This window comes from Microcebus murinus, chromosome 19, assembly GCF_040939455.1.
Source record: "Microcebus murinus isolate Inina chromosome 19, M.murinus_Inina_mat1.0, whole genome shotgun sequence".
In the NCBI taxonomy this organism is placed as follows: Eukaryota; Metazoa; Chordata; class Mammalia; order Primates; family Cheirogaleidae; genus Microcebus; species Microcebus murinus.
The window spans coordinates 1,052,874-1,072,215 of record NC_134122.1 but is presented as its reverse complement, the minus strand read 5'-3'; the positions used below and the strand labels follow the sequence as shown (position 1 = coordinate 1,072,215).

Genomic DNA, 19,342 nt, shown 5'->3' with positions numbered 1-19,342 from the left:
GGTCCGCAAAGGGAACCCACACCCGCTTCTGCTTTGAGGCAGAAGGAGGCAGCGGCTGTTCCTGTGTCTGCCGTCTCTCCTCTGCCTTCAGCCCAAATCAGTCTTTACCCCAGAGCGGCGTATCCGGGGTGGCAGACTCACGTGTTCTTACCTGTCCCTCAGTGGTTCCTACGGTCTCAGCCTAAGCCTTTGCGTCAGGTTAGTGGCTTTGTCTGGGGTTTGACGCCACTGTCAGTTCAGGGCGCGTGGACCTCGCACTCTGCCCTCCCGCAGACCGGCCCAGAGGTCAGGGACTGACGTTCACGTGGAAGAGATGGAATTCAGGAGGGCTAGCAGGTGGCAGGTTCTATGAGACCTTCAATAATTAGCATTTTAGGCCAGGTACGGTGGCACATGCCTGTAACTCCAGCTACTCAAGAGGCTGAGGTGGGAGGATCGTTCAAGGTCAGGAGTTCAAGACCGGACTGGGCAATATAGCGAGACCCTGTCTCAAAAAAATACAAAAAAAAAAAAAAGAATTAGAAATTTCTAAGTTCTGAGTAAAGCTCAGGTGTTTATGTGTGTATGTGTATATACATGTATACACACACACACATATGTATACATATGTTTTTTTTTGAGACAGAGTCTCACTTTGTTGCCCAGGCTAGAGCAAGTGCTGTGGCGTCAGCCTAGCTCACAGCAACCTCAATCTCCTGGGCTCAAGTGATCCTCCTGCCTCAGCCTCCCGAGTAGCTGGGACTACAGGCATGCGCCACCATGCCCGGCTAATTTTTTCTCTATATGTTAGTTGGCCAATTAATTTCTTTCTATTTGTAGTAGAGACGGGGTCTCGCTCTTGCTCAGGATGGTTTCGAACTCCTGACCTCGAGCAATCCGCCCGCCTCGGCCTCCCAGAGAGCTAGGATTACAGGCGTGAGCCACCGCGCCCGGCCTTATGTATATTTTTAATTGACATTTTCTCCCTGCTCTTTCCCTGACGTGAGCATTTCTTCTGTTGCAGGCAAAGCAGAGAGACTCACCTGCGGACGGCGGCCAGAGAGCCGGCGGGCAGGACCAGCAGGTACCAACCCCCGAGGCCCCGGCGTCTGTGCGCCCACGTGGTGTTTTCACGTGTCCTTGGCCACTCTCACCCTTGACCCACAGGGTCACCTGGTTGACGCTGGTCGTTGTATAATCACTTTCAACTTGTGCCCTGTCTCTGTTTAGTGTTTGAAAACGTTTGTGTCCTACTCTGGAAACGACAAAACCAAAGCTTCCTAACGTTTTCTCCCGGGGGGAACGAGGCCCCTGGTTGGCCTCGGGCGACACAGCGAAGCCCGCAGGCCAGCGGCTGAGACGACTCGGTTTCCTGCCCGGCTCAGGTGTCCCAGGGCCGGTCCCTCCCTGGGCCTGCCTCTCCTCAGCTTGTGCCGCCTGGGGTCTCTCGGGCTCGTGCCTCTGTACGAGGACGTCCCTGGTGTCTCGTCCCCTTTCAAGGACGACAGTCACCTAGGGCCACCCTCACGTCCCCACAGGCCCCGGCCGGGGCGGGACGCGGTTCCGTTCGTAGCAAAGACGTCTGCTAGCCGTGCGGACACGGCCATCTGCGTCCACCAGTCCCAGAGAGGCCGAAGGCCACAGAAAAGGAAGGCGGCCTGGTGGCTGCGGGGCTTAGTGTTTAACAGGGACAGAGTGGCAGTTCGGGAAGAAAGTTCTGGAGACGGGTGGTGGTGACGGCTGTGCCGCAGTGTGGAAGCGTCGAATTTAATGCCACAGGACTGCGCACTCAGAAATGGCTAAAATGGCAATTTTTTTTTTTTAATTTTAAAATGGCAATTTTTTTTTTTTTTTTGAGACAGTCTCACTTTGTTGCCCAGTGAGTGCTAGAGTGAGTGCCGTGGCGTCAGCCTCGCTCACAGCAACCTCAAACTCCTGGGCTCAAGCGATCCTACTGCCTCAGCCTCCCGAGTAGCTGGGACTACAGGCATGCGCCACCATGCCCGGCTAATTTTTTCTATATATATTAGTTGGCCAATTAATTTCTTTCTATTTATAGTAGAGACGGGGTCTCGCTCTTGCTCAGGTTGGTTTTGAACTCCTGACCTCAAGCAATCCGCCCGCCTCGCTCCCAGAGTGCTGGGATTACAGGCGTGAGCCACCGCGCCCGGCCTAAAACGGCAGATTTTATGTCATGCATGTCGTATGAAAAGAGAGAGAAAGAAGCCAGGCAGACGGCGCGGCGCTGGCGTCGCCGAGGCCTGGTGCCCCTCCGACCCTGCCTCGCTGTGTCCCCTCCCTGCTGGTGGGGGCCCCACAAGTGACCCGTCTGCGGCCATCGTGGCCGTGGGGTGAAGTGGCCCCTTAAACCTTTGAGGGCGTCTTTCTCCGCTGCGATGATTTCCGGGATGAGGTCACACGTTCCCCACCCCAGCAGGGTCCCCGGCAGGGTCCGTGCGGGGCTTGGGGCCCACTCATACCGGAGGCTTCCTCCTCGGTCCCTCTCAGTTTGTTGCCCCGCGTGGCTGCCGGGAGACCCCAGTGTGGAGCTGTCCGCCCACAGGCGCGGGGAGGAGGGAGGCGTCCCGGGACTGCATGGGAGTCTCGGCTCCGTCGGAGTGCAGGGTCCGGCCCGGTCACGGCCCTCGGACCAGAGCCCGGTGGGCTGGGCGTCCGCGCTGCTGGGCCCTCTGCGTCCTGGGCTCTGCTTTAAAGACGCAGAGGCGGCCGGGCGCGGTGGCTCACGCCTGTCATCCTGGCAGTCTGGGAGGCCGAGGCGGGTGGATTGCTCAAGGTCAGGAGTTCAAGACCAGCCTGAGCAAGAGCGAGACCCCGTCTCTACTATAAATAGAAAGAAATGAATTGGCCAACTAATATATATAGAAAAAATTAGCGGGGCATGGTGGCGCATGCCTGTAGTCCCAGCTACTCGGGAGGCTGAGGCAGGAGGATTGCTTGAGCCCAGGAGATTGAGGTTGCTGTGAGCTAGGCTGACGCCACGGCACTCACTCTAGCCTGGGCAACAGAGTGAGACTCTGTCTCAAAAAAAAAAATAAAGGTGACGGTGACGGGGCTCCCCTCCGACGGGGCGGCAGGACCTGCTCTGCGGCACCGAGAACTGCAGCCCACGCTCAGCCACCCGGGACCTCCGAGGGCGACAGTCTCCCCTCATCTGGGGAAGGCGTCCAGCCCTGGCGCGGTCCTGGAGCGGGACCCAGGCCGGGCTGGGATGCAGAGGGGTGGGTGGGGCTGGCCGTGACCCGGGACGGCGGCCTCTCGGTGACTGGTCAGGAGGGCGTCCAGGTCGTCCTTGGCGGGCAGGGTCGGCTCATCTGTTGGGCTGCGCCCCACACCTGGACCCCGGGGGACGGCGGGGCCTGTGCTGCGCCCACAGCCCCCGTGGGTGGGCCGGCCCGGTGCCTGTCGGGAGCCCTTCCCCGCCCATCCTGTGGCCACGCCAGCCCGGAGGCCCCGCCTGCCCCACCCAGAGCCACCAGGGCCCCGGCAGGGACAGAAGCAGCTTGGGGCAGGTCTTCCCTAGGTGGGGGCGGCCCAGACTCATCCTGTCGCATTTCCGGGCTTCTGTAGAGCGTGGGGCTTCCCGCAGCCGTCGCGCCGGGGCCTGGCGTGGGGCTCCGGCTGGGTGTCCACAGGGCTGAGCTGGGCGCTGCGGGTGGGCCACCCCGCCCGGGCACAGGCCTCACTGCCATCGCTGCCTCCCTGGAGGGAAGAGCAGGGCGGTGGGTGGGCAGTGTGCATGGGCCGCCCGTGTGGGTCCTGCACGGGGCAGTGCCGGCGGCAGCTCCCTCCAGACTCCCGGGCCCTGGGGACCGGTGCCCAGATTGGTCTCAGGGTCTCTGTGTACTTAGTGCAGGAGTGAAGAGCTGATCTGTCACCCAGAGCAACACCTCCGGGGGAGGAGGAGCCTGGGCCAGGAGCCGTCCCGGAGGAGCTGGTCTGGTGGGCCGGTCGGCGCCAGGCTCTGTCCCTTAGGACAGGCGTCTCTAACTACGGCCGGCCTTGCACGTTTATCCTGCCCGCCGGGTGTTTTTGCCGCCACTGCCTGTCCTGCGTAGCAGCCAACTCGTCCCGGGCCCACAGTACCTGGAAGTCCAACCGTCTGAGGGACAGTGAAAAGGGCCCGTTTGAAAAGTTTGAGGACCCCTGCCTTAGGGAATGCACGTTGGCGTTTCTAGGGTGGGCGGTTTGGCTTAGGCTGACAGACCCTCCCCCAGGATCTGCCTTGTGGCACCTCCCGGCCAAGTTGATGATTCCTGTGTTACTTTGTAGCAAATTCGAGATGATACACTGTTCCAACTCCAAACGCATTTCAGTATGGAGTTCTTTTTTTTTTTTCTTTAGACAGGGTCTTGCTCTGTCACCCAGGCTAGAGTGCAGTGGCATCAGACTAGCTCACTGCAAACTCAAACTTGTGGGTTTGAGCAATCCTCCCCTAGCCTCCCGAGTAGCTGGGACTACAGGCATGCGCCACCATGCCCGGCTAATTTTTTGTGTATATTTTTAGTTGGCCAATTAATTTCTTTGTATTTTTAGTAGAGATGGGGTCTCGCTCTTGCTCAGGCTGGTCTCGAACTCCTGAGCTCAAACGATCCTCCTGCCTCAGCCTCCCAGAGTGCTGGGATTACAGGCATGAGCCACTGTGCCTGGCCTGAAAGTCATTTTAATATAGTTTTTTTTTTTTTCGAGACACAGTCTCACTTTGTTGCCCAGGCTAGAGTGAGTGCCGTGGCGTCAGCCTCGCTCACAGCAACCTCAAACTCCTGGGCTCAAGCGATCCTCCTGCCTCAGCCTCCCGAGTAGCTGGGACTACAGGCATGCGCCACCATGCCCAGCTAATTTTTTCTATATATATTAGTTGGCCAATTAATTTCTTTCTATTTATAGTAGAGACGGGGTCTCACTCTTGCTCAGGCTGGTTTCGAACTCTTGACCTCGAGCGATCCGGCCACCTAGTTTTAGACTCTTGATTGTATAGACCTTGCAGTTTGCCATTTTAGACACAGCCACTGGGTGACACTGCCGCGCATCTGCCGTGGTCCGAGATTCTCCCGCGAAGCGTCTTCCTCGGGGTGCGTGGGGTCGCGCCTTGATCTGGCTCTTTGTTGCCCATCAGAGAGAGCGGGAATCTCCCCATTTCCTTCTTTCCTTGAGTGACCTGGTCATAGGCCCATTTCATCCACGGTTTTGGAGGTGGTGCCGGCTGTGGAAGGACATTGCTCCGGGGACCCCGGAAAGTGCTCAGCAGCCGGGGAGGGCAGCGTCTCTGGGACACGGGTGTGGGGGGGTTGTCCCCTTCGCCTGGCTGGCCCCTGGCTGCTTTGTCTTTGTCTTTTTTTTTTTTTTTGAAACAGAGTCTCACTCTGTTGCCCAGGTTAGAGTGCGTGGCGTCAGCCTAACTCACGGCAACCTCAAACTGCTGGGCTCAAGTGATCCTCCTGCCTCAGCCTCCCAAGGAGGCTGGGACTACGGGCATGCGCCACCGTGCCAGCTAATTTTTTCTATATATTTTTAGTTGGCCAATTAATTTCTTTCTATTTTTAGTAGAGACGGGGTCTCGCTCTTGCCCAGGCTGGTCTCGAACTCCTGACCTTGAGCGATCCGCCCGCCTCGGCCTCCCAGAGTGCTAGCATGACAGGCGCGAGCCACGCCGCCCGGCCCCTGGCCGCTGGCTTCTGACGCCTCTGTCTGGACCGCAGGACCGATCTTTCCTGGCAGAAGGCCGCTTTTGAAAATCATTTTCTGCGGAGAAACTCAGGAGACACTGTCTAGCCTCGTGCTGCTTTTGCTTGTGCGGCTGAGCTGACCCTGCCTGTCGCGTGTCAGAGCCAGCCAAGGTCCCTTTGCAGTGTTGGGAAGGCGCCCCTTGGTCTCGCCCGCTGGCGGGAGGTGGCCGCCGTGCCCTCTGGTCTCTGCCCCGTCCCCACTGCCGTGCCGGTGCCCGCTGCCTCCGTGCTCGGCGCGTGTGCTCATCCTGTCTGTGTGTCTCTGAACAGAACCACCTCGCCGTGTTCGCCGCGGTCCACCCGCTGGCTCCCAGCGTGAGCTCCAGTGTGGCGTCCAGCCTGGCGTCCAGCGCGGGCTCAGGCAGCTCCTCCCCCACCGCTCTGCCCGCCCTCCCCGCCCGCTCCCTCCCGCTGGGCCCCGCCGGCAGCGCCGTGGAGGCCGTGCTAGGTAAGTCAGCGCCTTCCTCCTTCCTCCTGCTCACTCGACTCTTCCGAGCTCCCCTGTTTCTCAGAAGTGGCTTTTCTGTTCCAGGACACATCGCAAAATGCCTGTGTTCATAGAAAAGCCAGACGCGTGATTTTGGTCACCTATCACCTTGGTTGTGTTGTGTGTGTTGTCGTGGAAATGAGCCCTGACTTGCCGAGGGGCTGGGGGGCTGTGTGACGCACCCCCAGCCGCCAGGCCACCCGAGCGCCTTCCTGCCCCGAGACCGCCAGAGTGGGGAGGCCGCCGAGCTGTGGGGCCAGCGAGGGCACCTCGGCTGGGGGATGGTGACAGGGTGTGGAGGGGAGCTAGGGTGGGCCCTGGAGCCGGTGGGCACAGCTGCCAGCGTTGGGAGGTCTTTAGCCGCTGGGGTTTTGGGGACAGATGACCCATGACTGGAGCTGGGCCGGGAGCCCAGGGCCGCAGCGAGGTCCTTGCAGGAGTCCAGGGTGGAGCAGGCCGGGGCAGAGCTGGCGGGCGAGACGGCGCTGGGGGCTGTGGTGCACTTGGCCCCTTCCCGCCCCGGCAGAGGCTGAGTCTTGGGGGTGAAGGACACCGTGGCACCGGGTGAGGAGTGGACACTCGGAAGTCCCATGTTCCGGGACGCCCGGAGCCAGCCGGCCTGGCCTGCGTCTGTCCCGACAGCGGGGGCTTGGGGAAGGCCTGTGTGCCCCTGGGCGGCCGGCCCTGCTCAGTGCCGTGTTCTTCTCGGGCAAATGCCCACCCTCCCGTTCTTCAAAGGGTCCCTTCCTCGCAGCACCGGGACCTTCCGAGGCCGGCAGGCGAACCCTTCATGGCCTTGGTCACACGTCCGTTTTGTCTGAAGAACCCTCTAGACCCGGGGCTTGACCTCCCTGGGAAGCTGTGGGCGGAGCGGGCAGCTGATGGACCCGCCGCCTCCCTGTGCTGGGCCCAGGTGCCGAGCGAGGCAGGTGCCGGGACGCCCCTGTCTGTGAGCTGCCCTCGCGCACCTGCTCCCTCCGACGGCAGCCTCCGCCTCCGCCCTGGCCTGGAGGTCTCTGCGGGGTCCAGGGCAGGGCTCAGACCCCTCCCTCTTTGCCCTCTCCTGTTTTGAAAACCTCCTGGCAGGAGTGAGCGTGCACATGGGGTGGCTCCGTTAGGCCTTTGCTCTAACTGGCAGTTCCTGGATGTTGAAAGTCCTTCACGGTGGTGTCGGTGTGTGTGTTTCCTCGTGCATAGGAACGAACCCAGGCGTATTTTGTTTCAGGCTGAAATTGGGGGAAAGTGTGTTGCTCCTCTAGCGGCCTCGGGAATCGAACATGTTCGCTGCCACATGGGAGCGCCGTTGTGAGCCGGCTGGTGCCTCCGTTCACACGTCCCTGCCGGACGGTCAGCAGGGAGCGCGGGTGCGTGGAGAGGCCTCCTCTCCTCCCCCCGGGACGTGCGCTGAAAAGCCACGGGCCTGAACCGCATGTCTTGGGATTTTATTTTCCTACAGATAAGCACAAACTCTGTTTTTTAAATAAACTTCATCTTCCTCAATAGGAAAGTGGTAATGGTGGAATTCGAGCATAACAGAAAAGTGTTCAGGAAAACGAAGTCCCTGCCCCAAATCGGCAAGACTGCCTGAGTCTGCTCCCCTGAGTGAGAAGTGGGACTCGGTGCTTTGCGGGCACGGCTGGGCCCTGCAGACACAGCGTGAGCTGTTTGCAGGTATTTTTCCAGCCGGTACTTAGTATCTGCGGCGTGACCTCAGCCTGTTTTAGTAGGTCTAGTCCACGTCCCTGGGTGTCTGGAAGAGCTTTTTAAATTTTTGAGACAGAGTTGCCTGGGCTGGAGTGCAGTGGCATGATCATAGTTCACTGCAACCTCCAACTCCTGGGCTCCAGCGATCCTCCTGCCTCAGCCTCCCCAGTAACTGGGACTACAGATGCACATCACCATGCCCAGCATTTTTAGTCGCCCACCTAATTTTTTTTCCCCTATTTTTGTAGAGACAGGGTCTCGCTCTTGCTCAAGATGGTCTCCAACTTCTGAGCTCAGGCAGTCCTTGGGCCTCGGCCTCCCAGAGTGCTGGGATTACAGGCGTGAGCCACCACGCCGGCCTGGAAGTGCAGCTTCCTAAAGAAGTTGCACGTCACTAATTCCCCAGCCTGAGAAACCTGGAAGTGACCTCGTGCTGTCATTGACTTAACTGTTTCCTGAACCCCCTGGGAGGTGAGGAGGTGGGTTGTTGCCTTTCTTTACAGACAGGGGTGGATGAATCAGGAGCTTTCGCCATCAAATCCATTCTCCCTGTTTTCCCCGACCGCTCCCTGCAGTCCTGGGTGAGGTGCTGCTCCAGTGAGAGCCCAGCGGCTGCCTTCCTGCCACGGCCAGCCTGAGCACACAGCCGGCTCCATGGCCCTTCTCTGTGCGCTTGTCTCGGTAGCTGTTCTGCAGGGTTTGGGGTGAGGCGGCAGGACGGGGTCGTGTTCTCCTCGTGGTACAGTTTCCCGTAGGTTATGTTATCACTGAAGCATGAATGAGAATGATGAGTAAGCTGCAGTACAGGTGCTCGTTCCAGACTGATTCTGTGTTTGACGGATCTGGAATCATTTCGGGACCATTGCATAGACGGCATGTTTTTTCGGCTTCCACTGCGTATTAGGTTTTAGGTTAAAATAGTAGTCACTATGCTCTCGGCCGCCCCGGTATGAGCTCGGTATGCAAGCTGATACCGGGGCAGCCGGGAGCAGAGGGAGGAGGAGAGGGGCAGGGGCAGGGGCAGGAGGGAGCGCGTCCCTCCTGTTGCCGCTGGTTGCTTCCTGCTGGTGCAGGTGGTCATGGCTCGGGGAGCAGACCGCGGTGCGGCTCCAGTGCTTTCCGTGCAAAGACCCCTCTACCTCCTGCACGAAAGGGGGCTCGGTCCAGCGAGCGTTCCCGTGCTGCCTGAGTGTCAGCTGGGCCGAGCAGCCCCGGGACGCTGGCTCGCATGGCGCAGGCGCAGGCTCAGGACAGGTGCCGGTGCAGCCCCACGGCGCGCCCCACCTTGGGCCGGGCGGGGTCTCCGAGGAAGCCGAGCGGGGGGCGTGGCCAGCGTGGGGGGGGCTGGACCAGAATGAGGTTGGTTGGGGCCACGGCCAGCACGGGGCGGGGCGGGGGTGGGACAGGGGCGGGGCCAGCGCGGAGCGGGGCTGGTTGGGGGCGGGGCTCGGCCGGGTTTGAATCCGCGGCGGCGGGGCCCGGCCGCGCGCCGTGAGTCAGCATCGGTGGCGGACCGACCGTGCGCTCTCGTCGGCCCTGTGCCTTCAAGGTGCAGGTCTTCGTTATTCGGCGCTTTGGAGTCGGCTGTTCTCCCCTACGTGCGTCCTTCCCAGGTGCGGACCCCGGTGGTGCGGATCCCCCCAGGTGCGCCCTCCCCCAGGTGCAGACCCTCCAGGTGCGGACCCCCCAGGTAGACACCCCCAGGTGCGCCCCCCAGGTGCGCCTCCTGCTTGTCCGCAGCACCGCATCCCAGAGCCGGGGTTGGCAGCCGCCAGGTCGGTTCCCGGTTTCCCGGGCTGGAGAACGAGGAACCTGTCTCCCGCGGGGCTCTCGGGTGGTCAGGGAGGGCATCCCGCGGGGCAGCTGTCGCCCTCCGCCTGGGCTCTTGCTCCTTTGGCCGCGAGTGGCCTGCGGCACCGCCTGGAGCCGCAGGCGCAGGTGAGCGGGTTTGCCGGGGCTTCCCCGCCCCTCGCTGCGGACAGCCTGGCCCGGGCGTGCGCTTTACCGGCCTGGCGGCTGGGGGGTTCCCTGTTCAGCCTCTGATGCAGTACTGTTTGTGTGGCTTGTCCCCGTTTGTCCCCGACCCCGGGGGAGCAGCGGCCGAATGTGCTGTGTCACCCCTGGCGGCCGAGCCAGGCCATTACTCAGCAGCTTCCCGTGGGTTCTGGGAACACCAGGCGCTCCTGGCTCTGGGTCAGGCGGCACAGCGCAGCTCACGTGGTTTACGTAACTGGGCTCACCTAGATTTGGGGCGTCTGTTTAAAAGCTCTTCCTCTGACAGTGTTTCTGGAGACTTGGGCCTGACAGTGGGCGCGGTGTGGTGAGGTAGGAGGAGGGAGGCGCGCTCCGGGAGCAGCTGTTTCCCCATGGCTCCCCAGGAGTGCTGGGCCAACGGAGACTCTTCCCCCTTTGGATCAAGGGCTCCCCTCGCCCTTCCCAGGGACCCGGGTGGGGTGCAGGGCTCCCCACGCCTCTCCAGGCACTTCCCAGGCTGCGGTTCGGGCGCACCTGCCCCACTTAGGCTGCGCTGGTGCCTCTAAAGGGCCAAGCGCTGTGGTTGGTCAGGTGAGGCTGACTGCGGCCTGGCCCCCAGGGGGCCTGCACCTGGCGGGGCAGGGACAGGGCAGTGGCACGAGCACTGGCGCTCGAGTCAAAGCCTGGGACACAAGGCTCCTGCGTCTGGGCTCCTTTGCGCCTTTGCTTTCGCAGAGTTCCTGGATCTCTGTGAGCTTGGAAGGGGCCCCCATCCTGGCCCCAGGGCAAGTCCAGGTTTCCAGGCCCGGCCGAGGAGCACATCTGGGGCAAGGACCCACCACAGCACACGGGAAGGTGGGCTCGAGCCCGCCCCATGCTCAGCCTGGAAGTCGTGCCAGGCGGAGCCTACGGCACATGGCCACATGGCGGGGCAGGCGTTGGGAGACCCACCATGACGCCGTGCCCAGCACGCGCAGGACACGGCGGAGTTGTCCTTGTGGAGAGGTCACTCGGGGATGTTGCGAGGGCCGGCTTGGCCTCTGCTGGCGTGGGTTAGGGAGGAGGAGGGGAGCGAGTCCCGTCAGGGTTCTGCCAGGGGCCCCTACGGCTTGTGCAGTCTGGGACCTCGCTGGAGGAAGGGATATGGTCCGTGTGGGGCCAGGGCACCGTCAGGGCTGCGGAGCCACCGTCGGGTGTGGACCCGGCCACGGGAGAGGCTGGTGGGACGCAGAGGGGTGGGCCTGGGAGGGAGGATGGGCTGCCTCTGACCAGCGGTGGTTCAGGCCACAGGTGCAGGGCTGTGGACAAGGCCTGGGCGGGGGCCGCAGAGAACAGCCGTGAGGAGCGGGAGGCTCAGGGAAGGAGGGCAGGTGGGCCGAGGAGGGCTCCACAGCACGGGCAGAGGCCTGCGGGGCACGGGCAGGGCCCGGGAGGCGTTGCCTGGTGTCCCCCACGAGCTGTGTCTGAGCCCTAAGCCCTGGCACCGGTGGGAACGCAGTAGGCCCCACTGAAGTTTTGCTTTTCCTGGTTTCAGCTACCCGGGAACAGAGGTCAGAAAATGCGGGAGGGAGGAAGGACGGCACGATGAGATGTTTCAGACGAGAGCGACCATCGCTTAACTTTATTGCAGTCTGTTGTCGTCGTTCTGTGTTGTTACTTATTGTTGGGCTTTTGCTGTGCCTTGCTTACAAACTAAACCCATCGTAGGGACGTATGTGTAGGAAAAAACAAAATGCTCAGGGGTCGGTACTATCCGCAGTTTCAGGCGATCGCTGGGGCCCCGGGCGGTGTCCCCGTGGATGAGGCGCAGTGCAGGGACTCTGCAGATGTCGTTAGGACGAGGCCAGCGTCATGGCCCCGGCCAGGGGCTGGTACCCTCAGGAGACGTGTGGACTCGGACATGAGGGGAGGCCACGTGAAGACAGTTGCAGGGACTGGAGAGATGTGGGAGCCACAGACGGTGGGGGAGGGAGGCAGAACTCTCCGGAAGAGCTTCTGCAGGGAGTGCGCCCTGCTGACACCTGGGCCTGGGGCTTCAGACCCCAGAGCTGCGGGAGGGCACGTTTCTGTCATTCGGTGCCACCCAGCGTGTCCTTGGGTACTCGGCGGCCGGACACCAACTCCCCGGTTCCTCCGATGTTGCCTCCAGTGTCCCACACGATGTGAGGCAGCCACTGCGGGAGGGGCCCCGGGAAACCAGGAGCAGGGAACGCACACGTGAGGCCTCGGCCTGCGGCCTTCCTGCCATCCGTCTCCTTCCCGGATGAGACCTTGGGAAGCTTCTTCTGGAGCTTCATTTGAGTGGTTCCGCCGTGGGGGGCTGGCCCTCCCTCCGTGCGCCAGCCCAGATCCCGGGCACCGCTGCGTCCTCCCAGCCCCTGGCCCTGGCCCACAGGCACCGTGGTGCCAGCGGGGAGGGCCGTTAGCTCCAGGGCGGCTCAGCAGCCCCCGAGCCCTGAGGTTCTCCAGAGGAATAGTGAGGCTGGGTGGGGTCTGGGAGTCATGCTGGGGGCAGGGCTGTCAGGAATCTGCACGGCCCCTCCAGGTGGGGCCGCCCTGCGCCAGGCATGGGGTGAGGCATGCTCCCCACGGTTGGCTCGTGGTCCCCCAGGCCGAGCGGAGCTGACGGGTCCTCGGGCCCTGGCTGGGGAAGGACGGGGCGGCTGGGCCCACTCGGGGCTGACCAGGGACTCGCTCCGCACGCTGTTCCCGCAGAGCCGCGTGCGGCGGGACGGAGCCCCCCCCCACAGCCGCTCCCCCAGCGCTGAAGGCAGCAGCGCCCCCGGTCCCTGTCCTTCTGTGGCGTCTGTTAGCTCTGTCCCTGGCCTTGGCTCTTCTGCAACAGCCGTCCCCGCCCCTGCCAAAGCTTCCCCCGCCCCATGCACTTGCCTCTCTGTCCTCCAGCTGTTCCCAGGTGTCTCGCTTGGCCCTGCCAGGCTGGGCCCGTTCTGGGTGGGGGCTGAGGTCCAGGAGCCCTCATGGGCCACACCAGGGTCCCTGCTGTGGGGGCTGGGCTGGGCTTGGAGGCCAGAGGGCAAGACCTACTCGGTGCCCGGCGGCGGGGTCAACACCATCAGCTGCGTCTCGGCCGGGGGGCGTCTGTGCTGCGAGGTTCCGTCCCAGCATGTGGGCCTTGTGTCCTGTTCCTGGATTGAGGAATCTTCATCCTGGTGCTCGGCATAAAATTGCCTGTGCACCCACTTACTGATCAAAGTCACCCTCCTGGAAAAGTTTTTTATGGTCAAGTATGCCCCCTTGGTCAAACTTTTTGTCTTTGAGACAGGGTCTTGCTCTGTCACCCCAGCTGGAGGGCAGTGGCGTCATCACAGCTCTCTATAGCCTCCAACTCCTGGGCTCAAGCGATCCTCCTGCCTCAGCCTCCCGAGTAGCTGGGAGTACAGGCATGCGCCACCATGCCCAGTTAATTTTTTCTATATGTTTTTAGTTGGCCAATTAATTTCTTTCTATTTATAGCAGAGATGGGGTCTCGGTCTTGCTCAGGCTGGTTTTGAACTCCTGACCTTGGGTGAGCCTCCTGCCTCGGCTACCAGAGTGCTAGGATTACAGGCGTGAGCCACCGCGCCCGGCCGGCCGACTTGGTCAAATTTGATACCAGAGCTGTGTGCTGGGGTGGGGGTGTGGCCTGGACACCTCTGTTCTGGGGAAGAACTGGCCTCTCTGACCGCAGGAGGCCGGCAGGGGGGCTCGTTTGCAGCCCCCAGCACCTCTGGCACCTTCTGGCTCTGTCGTTGCTGGGGCGACGGGCCGCCCTGAGCTGAGGCTGTTCCGCAGGTTCTGCGCTGGACCTTCATCTCAGCAATGTGAACATCACGTCCCTGGAGAAGGACCTAGAGGAGCGTGACACACGTGACCTCGGGCCAGCAGGTAGGGTGCAGAAGGCCTGCGCGCTCCTCCTCAGCGCTGGGGGGTCTTGGGGTGGGAGGGTCCCCCCGTCTCTGTGCAGGGCACCCCCACTCTTCCTTGGTCTCCATCGGAGATGCGCTGCCCCTGTAGTGAGAGACGGCATTTGAGGGGTGCAGGAACCTGAGTTTCAACCACCACGCCTCGTACAGATGGTTGGGTTAATGCCACGTGCTGTATCGTTCCCTTTAACCTGAAAAATCATCTTTTCTTGCTGATTTGAAAGTAAATGGACTGGGCCGGGCACGGTGGCTCTCACGCCTGTCATCCTAGCACTCTGGGAGGCCGAGGAGGGAGGATCGCTCAAGGTCAGGAGTTCAAAACCAGCCTGAGCAAGAGTGAGACTCCATCTCTACTAAAAATAGAAACAAATTAATTGGCCAAGTAAAAATATATAGAAAATATCAGCCGGGCATGGTGGCACATGCCTGTAGTCCCAGCTACTCGGGAGACTGAGGCAGGAGGATCGTCTGAGCCCAGGAGTCTGAGGTTGCCGTGAGCGAGGCTGACGCCACGGCACTCACTCTAGCCTGGGCAACAGAGCGAGACTCTGTGTTAAAAACAACAAAGTAAATGGACCATTTTGGGGCTCTGAAGCGTGGGGAGCACGTGCCAGCGGCTGAGCAGTACGGGGCGCAGCGCCGGGGCCCCACCAGCCACACCCCCGAGGTCAGGGCAGCTGCCGGCCCAGGCCCGGCCCCCTCCACACGCCCACCCCGCCCCCGGTTCCCCCAGCACCCCAGGTTCCTCTTCTGCGGCTGCTGCTCCTCGGCTTGGGGCATGTTGGGGAAGCAGCCTGGCGCCCGCTCACCAGCCTCCCGCCCACACAGGCCCGAGGTCGCTGGCGGGCTCGGCGCCCGTCGCCATCCCGGGCTCGCTGGCCCGCTCGTCGTCCCTGCACTCCTCGTCCTCCCTGTCCACCTCGCCGCTCAGCTCGCTGGCCCAGTCCCTGCCGGGGCCACCAGTCTCCACGGCCATGACGCCCCCCCAGCAGCCGCCACCCCTCCGCTCAGAGCCGGGCGCACTGGGCTCCTCCGCCTCCTCCTACAGCTCCTTAGGTGAGTGCGGGGCGGCCCACCCTGGGTGCGGGGGTCGAGGAGGCCTTGAGCTCCTGGCAGGCAGGGTGCGTGGGCCGTGTGCCTGATCATCAGCAGGAAACTGCCCCGTGTTCACATCTTTCCCTTAAAAAATGTTGTCATCACCGTACTGGTCTCCTAGGGGAAAAAAAGGAAAAAGCAAATGTTATCCTCTGGCCGGGCGCGGTGGCTCAGGCCTGTAATCCCAGCACTCTGGGAGGCTGAGGCAGGAGGATCCCTTGAGCTCAGGAGTTTGAGACCAGCATGAGCAAGAGTGAGACCCCATCTCTACTAAAAATAGAAAAATTAGCCCAGTGTGGTGGTGCCTGTAGTCCCAGCTACTCGGGAGGCTGAGGCAGGAGGATCGCTCGAGCCCAGGAGTCTGAGGTTTAGTTTAGGCTGACACCACGGCACTCCAGTGCAGGCGACAGAGCAAGAGTCTTGTCTCAAAAAAAATAAAAGAAAATGTTTTCTCGTATAGTCTGTTGTGTTTTGAAGAGTTAACGTTTCTTAGCATCCCAGATGCTCAGAGGTCAGTGCTGGCACCCCGTATGTGTCAGCAGGTGTCACACTCGTGAGCAAAGCCTTTTGGGGTCCCCGAGGGTCTGTGTGTGACGGGCTCCCGACACGCGGTGCTGGCCTGTGGCTGCAGGTGGCTCACACAGGCCTTAGGACAGGGAGGGGCGGGCCGGTGGGGACGGGGCAGGTGCCACTGTCCAGGAGCCCCCATGCATCCTCTGCAGTCAGGGTGTGGGGGGGCCACACGGGGCGCGGCTGTGCTGTGTCATCCCCTCCTCCACACCCAGGTCTGAATGGAGTCCCCGGGAGCATCTGGGACTTTGTTTCCGGCAGCTTCTCTCCCAGCCCGTCCCCCGTCCTGAACACCGGCCCCACGTCCTTGAGCGCAAGTCCCAACGGTGCAGAGCTGGCCCGCGTCCGGCGGCAGCTGGACGAGGCCAAGAGGAAGATCCGGCAGTGGGAGGAGTCCTGGCGGCAGGTGAAGCAGGTGAGGGGGAGCTCGGAGGATGGGCGGGCGGGGTCGGGGTGCCGGGCTCTGGGGGACCCCGGCCACCATCTGCCGCGTGGCCCTGGGTTCCAGGCCTGCGACGCGTGGCAGCGGGAGGCTCAGGAGGCCAAGGAGCGCGCCCGCCTGGCGGACAGCGACCGGCAGCTGGCGCTGCGGAGGAAGGAGGAGGTGGAAGCCCAGGTGCGGCAGCTGCAGGAGGAGCTCGAGGGCCTGGGCCTGTCCTCGCTGCCCGGCCTGCGCGGCTTCGGCGACATCGGCGCCCTCCCCCTGCCAGAGCTGCACTCCCTGCAGAGCCAGCTGCGCTTGGACTTGGAAGCCGTGGACGGGGTGAGTCCTGCCGAGGGCGGCCCGAGGGACCAGCCCTGAGGGCTGCTGTCTCCCGGAGGGGGGGGCCCGGCTCCCACTTGGTGGCATGTCCTGCCCTCCCCACCCTCACCCTGCGCCCCAGGCTGCCCTCAGCGGTCTGTTCCGGGCACGTGTGAAGGGCCAGCAGCCCTCTCTGCCCATCTCCCTGGGACTGTGTGCTCCTCCCAGGGCAGGCTGGCCCCTGTCCCTCCTTTCCAGAATCTTCAACATTTGCCGTCTTCCTGAGCCCTCTTACCCTGGGGAGGAGGCCGCCCTGTCCCTTCCCTCGGGGTGCAGCAGGAACCATGGTCACATGGCCACGGCCACGCCTGGGCACTTCACGAGGGCACTCGCTCCTTTTGTCGTGGCCGGCAGTGGCTTCCCGAGATGCTCCCGAGGCCCACCGGGCTCTCCTCTGCCCTCGGCCGGCAGCCTCAGTGCTGGCCCAAGGGTGGCCTGCCCTGGGGGTGGCTGCTGACCCCTGCCTCGGTGTATCTGCCCACAGGTGATCTTCCAGCTGCACGCCAAGCAGTGCGTGGCCTGCCGGGAGCAGCCCCGCGGCGCTGTCTTGCAGCCCTGCCAGCACCGCGTGCTCTGCGAGCCCTGCGCGGCCAGCGCGCCCGAGTGCCCCTACTGCGAGGGCCAGCCCCTGCCCTGGTGACTGGCACTGGGGGACACGGCACTGGGCTTGGAGCTCCAGTGGTCCCTGTGCACATGGCCACGTCGTCACTCAATCCCGGGGCCTCTGCACCCTGCGTGGTGTTTCCACCAGCCCTGTCACGCTGTTTCAAGGTAATTCTCCTCGAAAACCTTGACGGCAAACCTGCGGCCCCACCCGCCTGTCCGCAGAGCACTGTCGCCTTGGCAGCCTGGGTGGCCCCTGCACTGCTGTGACGGGGCCACTGCGTCAAAGCACTTTGTAAGCGAGAGGCTTAGTTAGATGTTGCCAGTTGCTCTGAGCTGCTTTCTCGGTCCGTGTTTTTAATATGCGATGATACGGAGCTTTATGTGTGTGAACCTAATCCTTCATGTCGGCCCGTCACTCAAGGTATGGTAAATGTATTAGATCTCGTATCTGAGACTAGCACTTACGAAATGAGCATTTATCTAGTAACGAGACCTAGGATTTTTACTGTTTTCAAATTAAGTGCAAACAAATAGTATTTATAAGCAGAGAGTGATTATTGAAAGACACATATACATTTAGATGTTTCTAATTTTATGAAAGGAACTAACTCTCCTCAACGTGTGCACTGCACGTGGGGCTGGAGTCCGTATTCCAGTCTCCCAGGGCGACGCCGAGTGCAGTCACGCGCCTGTGATCCGCGGCCACTTTCTCTAAGTGCCTGTGCCTTGCGAGAGAAGTGAAAGGACAAATCGGCGGTTTTATTTTATCCCTGAAACCGGAAAGACAAGCTGATATGCATGAAAAACGCAGACAAGGGATCAGATGTAGAGGTTTCTAACATTCCTGAGGAGCGTCTTCAGACTAGTTACTTAGGCAGTGATGGCGAAGGTGCTCTGTGACTCCAGCTCGCCCGGGCGCGGCGGTCTAGCGTGGGGGGCCACTGCCGTGCGAGGGGCTCCGAGGGCGCGTCCTGCAGCCCAGGGTGGTGGTTTGAGCCGACACCGTCGCCTGATCCGTATGTCGAGTTGCTCTCACAGCTCATCCATGTGACGGACTCGGGACAGGACCAGGTGGCCCGGCCTCAGGGGCTTGGAGGAGGGGAGTGGCCAGGGTCCCTCTGTCGTCCACCCAAGCTCTGCCTGCAGCGGAAACGCTCCTGAGGACGTGTCTCATGCGGCGATGTGAACCTCCTCTGGTCAGGAGCGGGACCTTCCCTGGAGCCCTGGGGAGGGGCGGCTGTCCGTGGCCTGCCCAGGCTGGGCGCTCTGTGAGGCGGGTCGGCAGGCTCCAGCCCCCTGGCCTGGAAGGGACAGCGACTTGCTCCTGCTGGCCCGTGGCTTTGCCAAAGACTTTTAATAGCATTTTTTAAAGTGCAAAGTGACTAGGTAAAAATTTTTATCAGTGACCAAATTAGAATGTATTTAATATACTAGGAGTTTTAGGAAACACTTTTTAATGTAAAACAAACTGATAGAAAAGTTTTATCGTTTTGAAGGAAGTGGACCCGTGACAGTCTGCCACTAGTCCACTACTAAAGGTAACTATCGACTTGGTTTTAGTGACTCTATTGTTTTTAATTATAGTGATGATGATTTATTAGCTCAATACCTAGAAATGACATATATTTTGTGCTACTGTTATCACTGTTTAAAGTTATTTTTATTATTTATGCACTTGTTTCCCAGTCCAAGCCTTTGGTCTTTGTTGGGATAACAGGCCGATGTTTATTATTGATATCTAGCCTAGACATTTTCAAATTATAAATAATTAAGGACAATTAAGCTTTAGGTCTGTCTATAAGCTACTCTGGTCAGTTCTTTGTGGATCTGGCTGGTCTCCGAGTGTGTCTCCAGGACACATTCTGGGGGTGGCGGTGGCTGGGAGACGGGGGTGGCACAGGCGTCCCTGTGCACACGCTCCTCTCAGGTGAGGACAGGTGTGTGGTGGGAAGACCAAAGAACTGCCCAGGAGGGGAACTCCTGAGGCACACGGCACCGTTAGGGTCAGTGGCAGAGCTAGAGGACTGCCCAGGCCTCTGGGAGGGACCCCAGGCGACCACGGCGGGTGGACGGGCCAGGCGGAGTGGAGTCGGGTGTAGGAGCTGTAACTGGTTGCGTCACACCTTGTCCTCGTTGCCTGCTGTCGTTCAGCTCCTCACGTTAAGTATTAGCGGAAACAGTACAGCATCACGACATTCGTGCAGCTGTGGTCAGCAGGAGTTCTTCGTTTGGTGTGGACGCTTCATGTGGATTAATTTATGGAAGCCCCAAGATGTTTGTTTCGAGTATTGAGATGAGAATGTTATTTGAATGGAATTTTCTTAATCAAGAAGGTAGTATTATTTATAATGTATAATCATTTACTTTGTAGTGAATTGTTTAAAGTTAACACTTAAGTTTTTACACGATAGCATTTATGCAATGGTTTACAGAAGTCATGGAATTATTTTTATCAGTG

At 60.9% G+C, this 19,342-nt stretch overlaps 1 protein-coding gene across 2 annotated transcripts in view; it reads left to right on the top strand.

Annotated features, from left to right (window-relative positions):
• UNKL (unk like zinc finger) overlaps positions 1-17,069 on the top strand; it is a 36,757-nt gene extending 19,688 nt beyond the window's left edge. The window contains exons 9-15 of one of the 2 annotated variants that reach the window (XM_075994932.1): positions 1,004-1,063; positions 5,994-6,171; positions 13,681-13,773; positions 14,640-14,867; positions 15,692-15,891; positions 15,985-16,239; positions 16,763-17,069. In XM_075994932.1, the coding sequence (XP_075851047.1) occupies positions 1,004-1,063; positions 5,994-6,171; positions 13,681-13,773; positions 14,640-14,867; positions 15,692-15,891; positions 15,985-16,239; positions 16,763-16,918 (1,170 nt within the window). In that variant the 3' untranslated portion in view covers positions 16,919-17,069. Of the gene's footprint in view, positions 1-1,003; positions 1,064-5,993; positions 6,172-9,390; positions 9,605-13,680; positions 13,774-14,639; positions 14,868-15,691; positions 15,892-15,984; positions 16,240-16,762 lie in introns of those variants that run through there. The other variant, XM_012743526.2, reaches the window with a different exon arrangement.
• Positions 17,070-19,342: the final 2,273 nt, after the last annotated feature.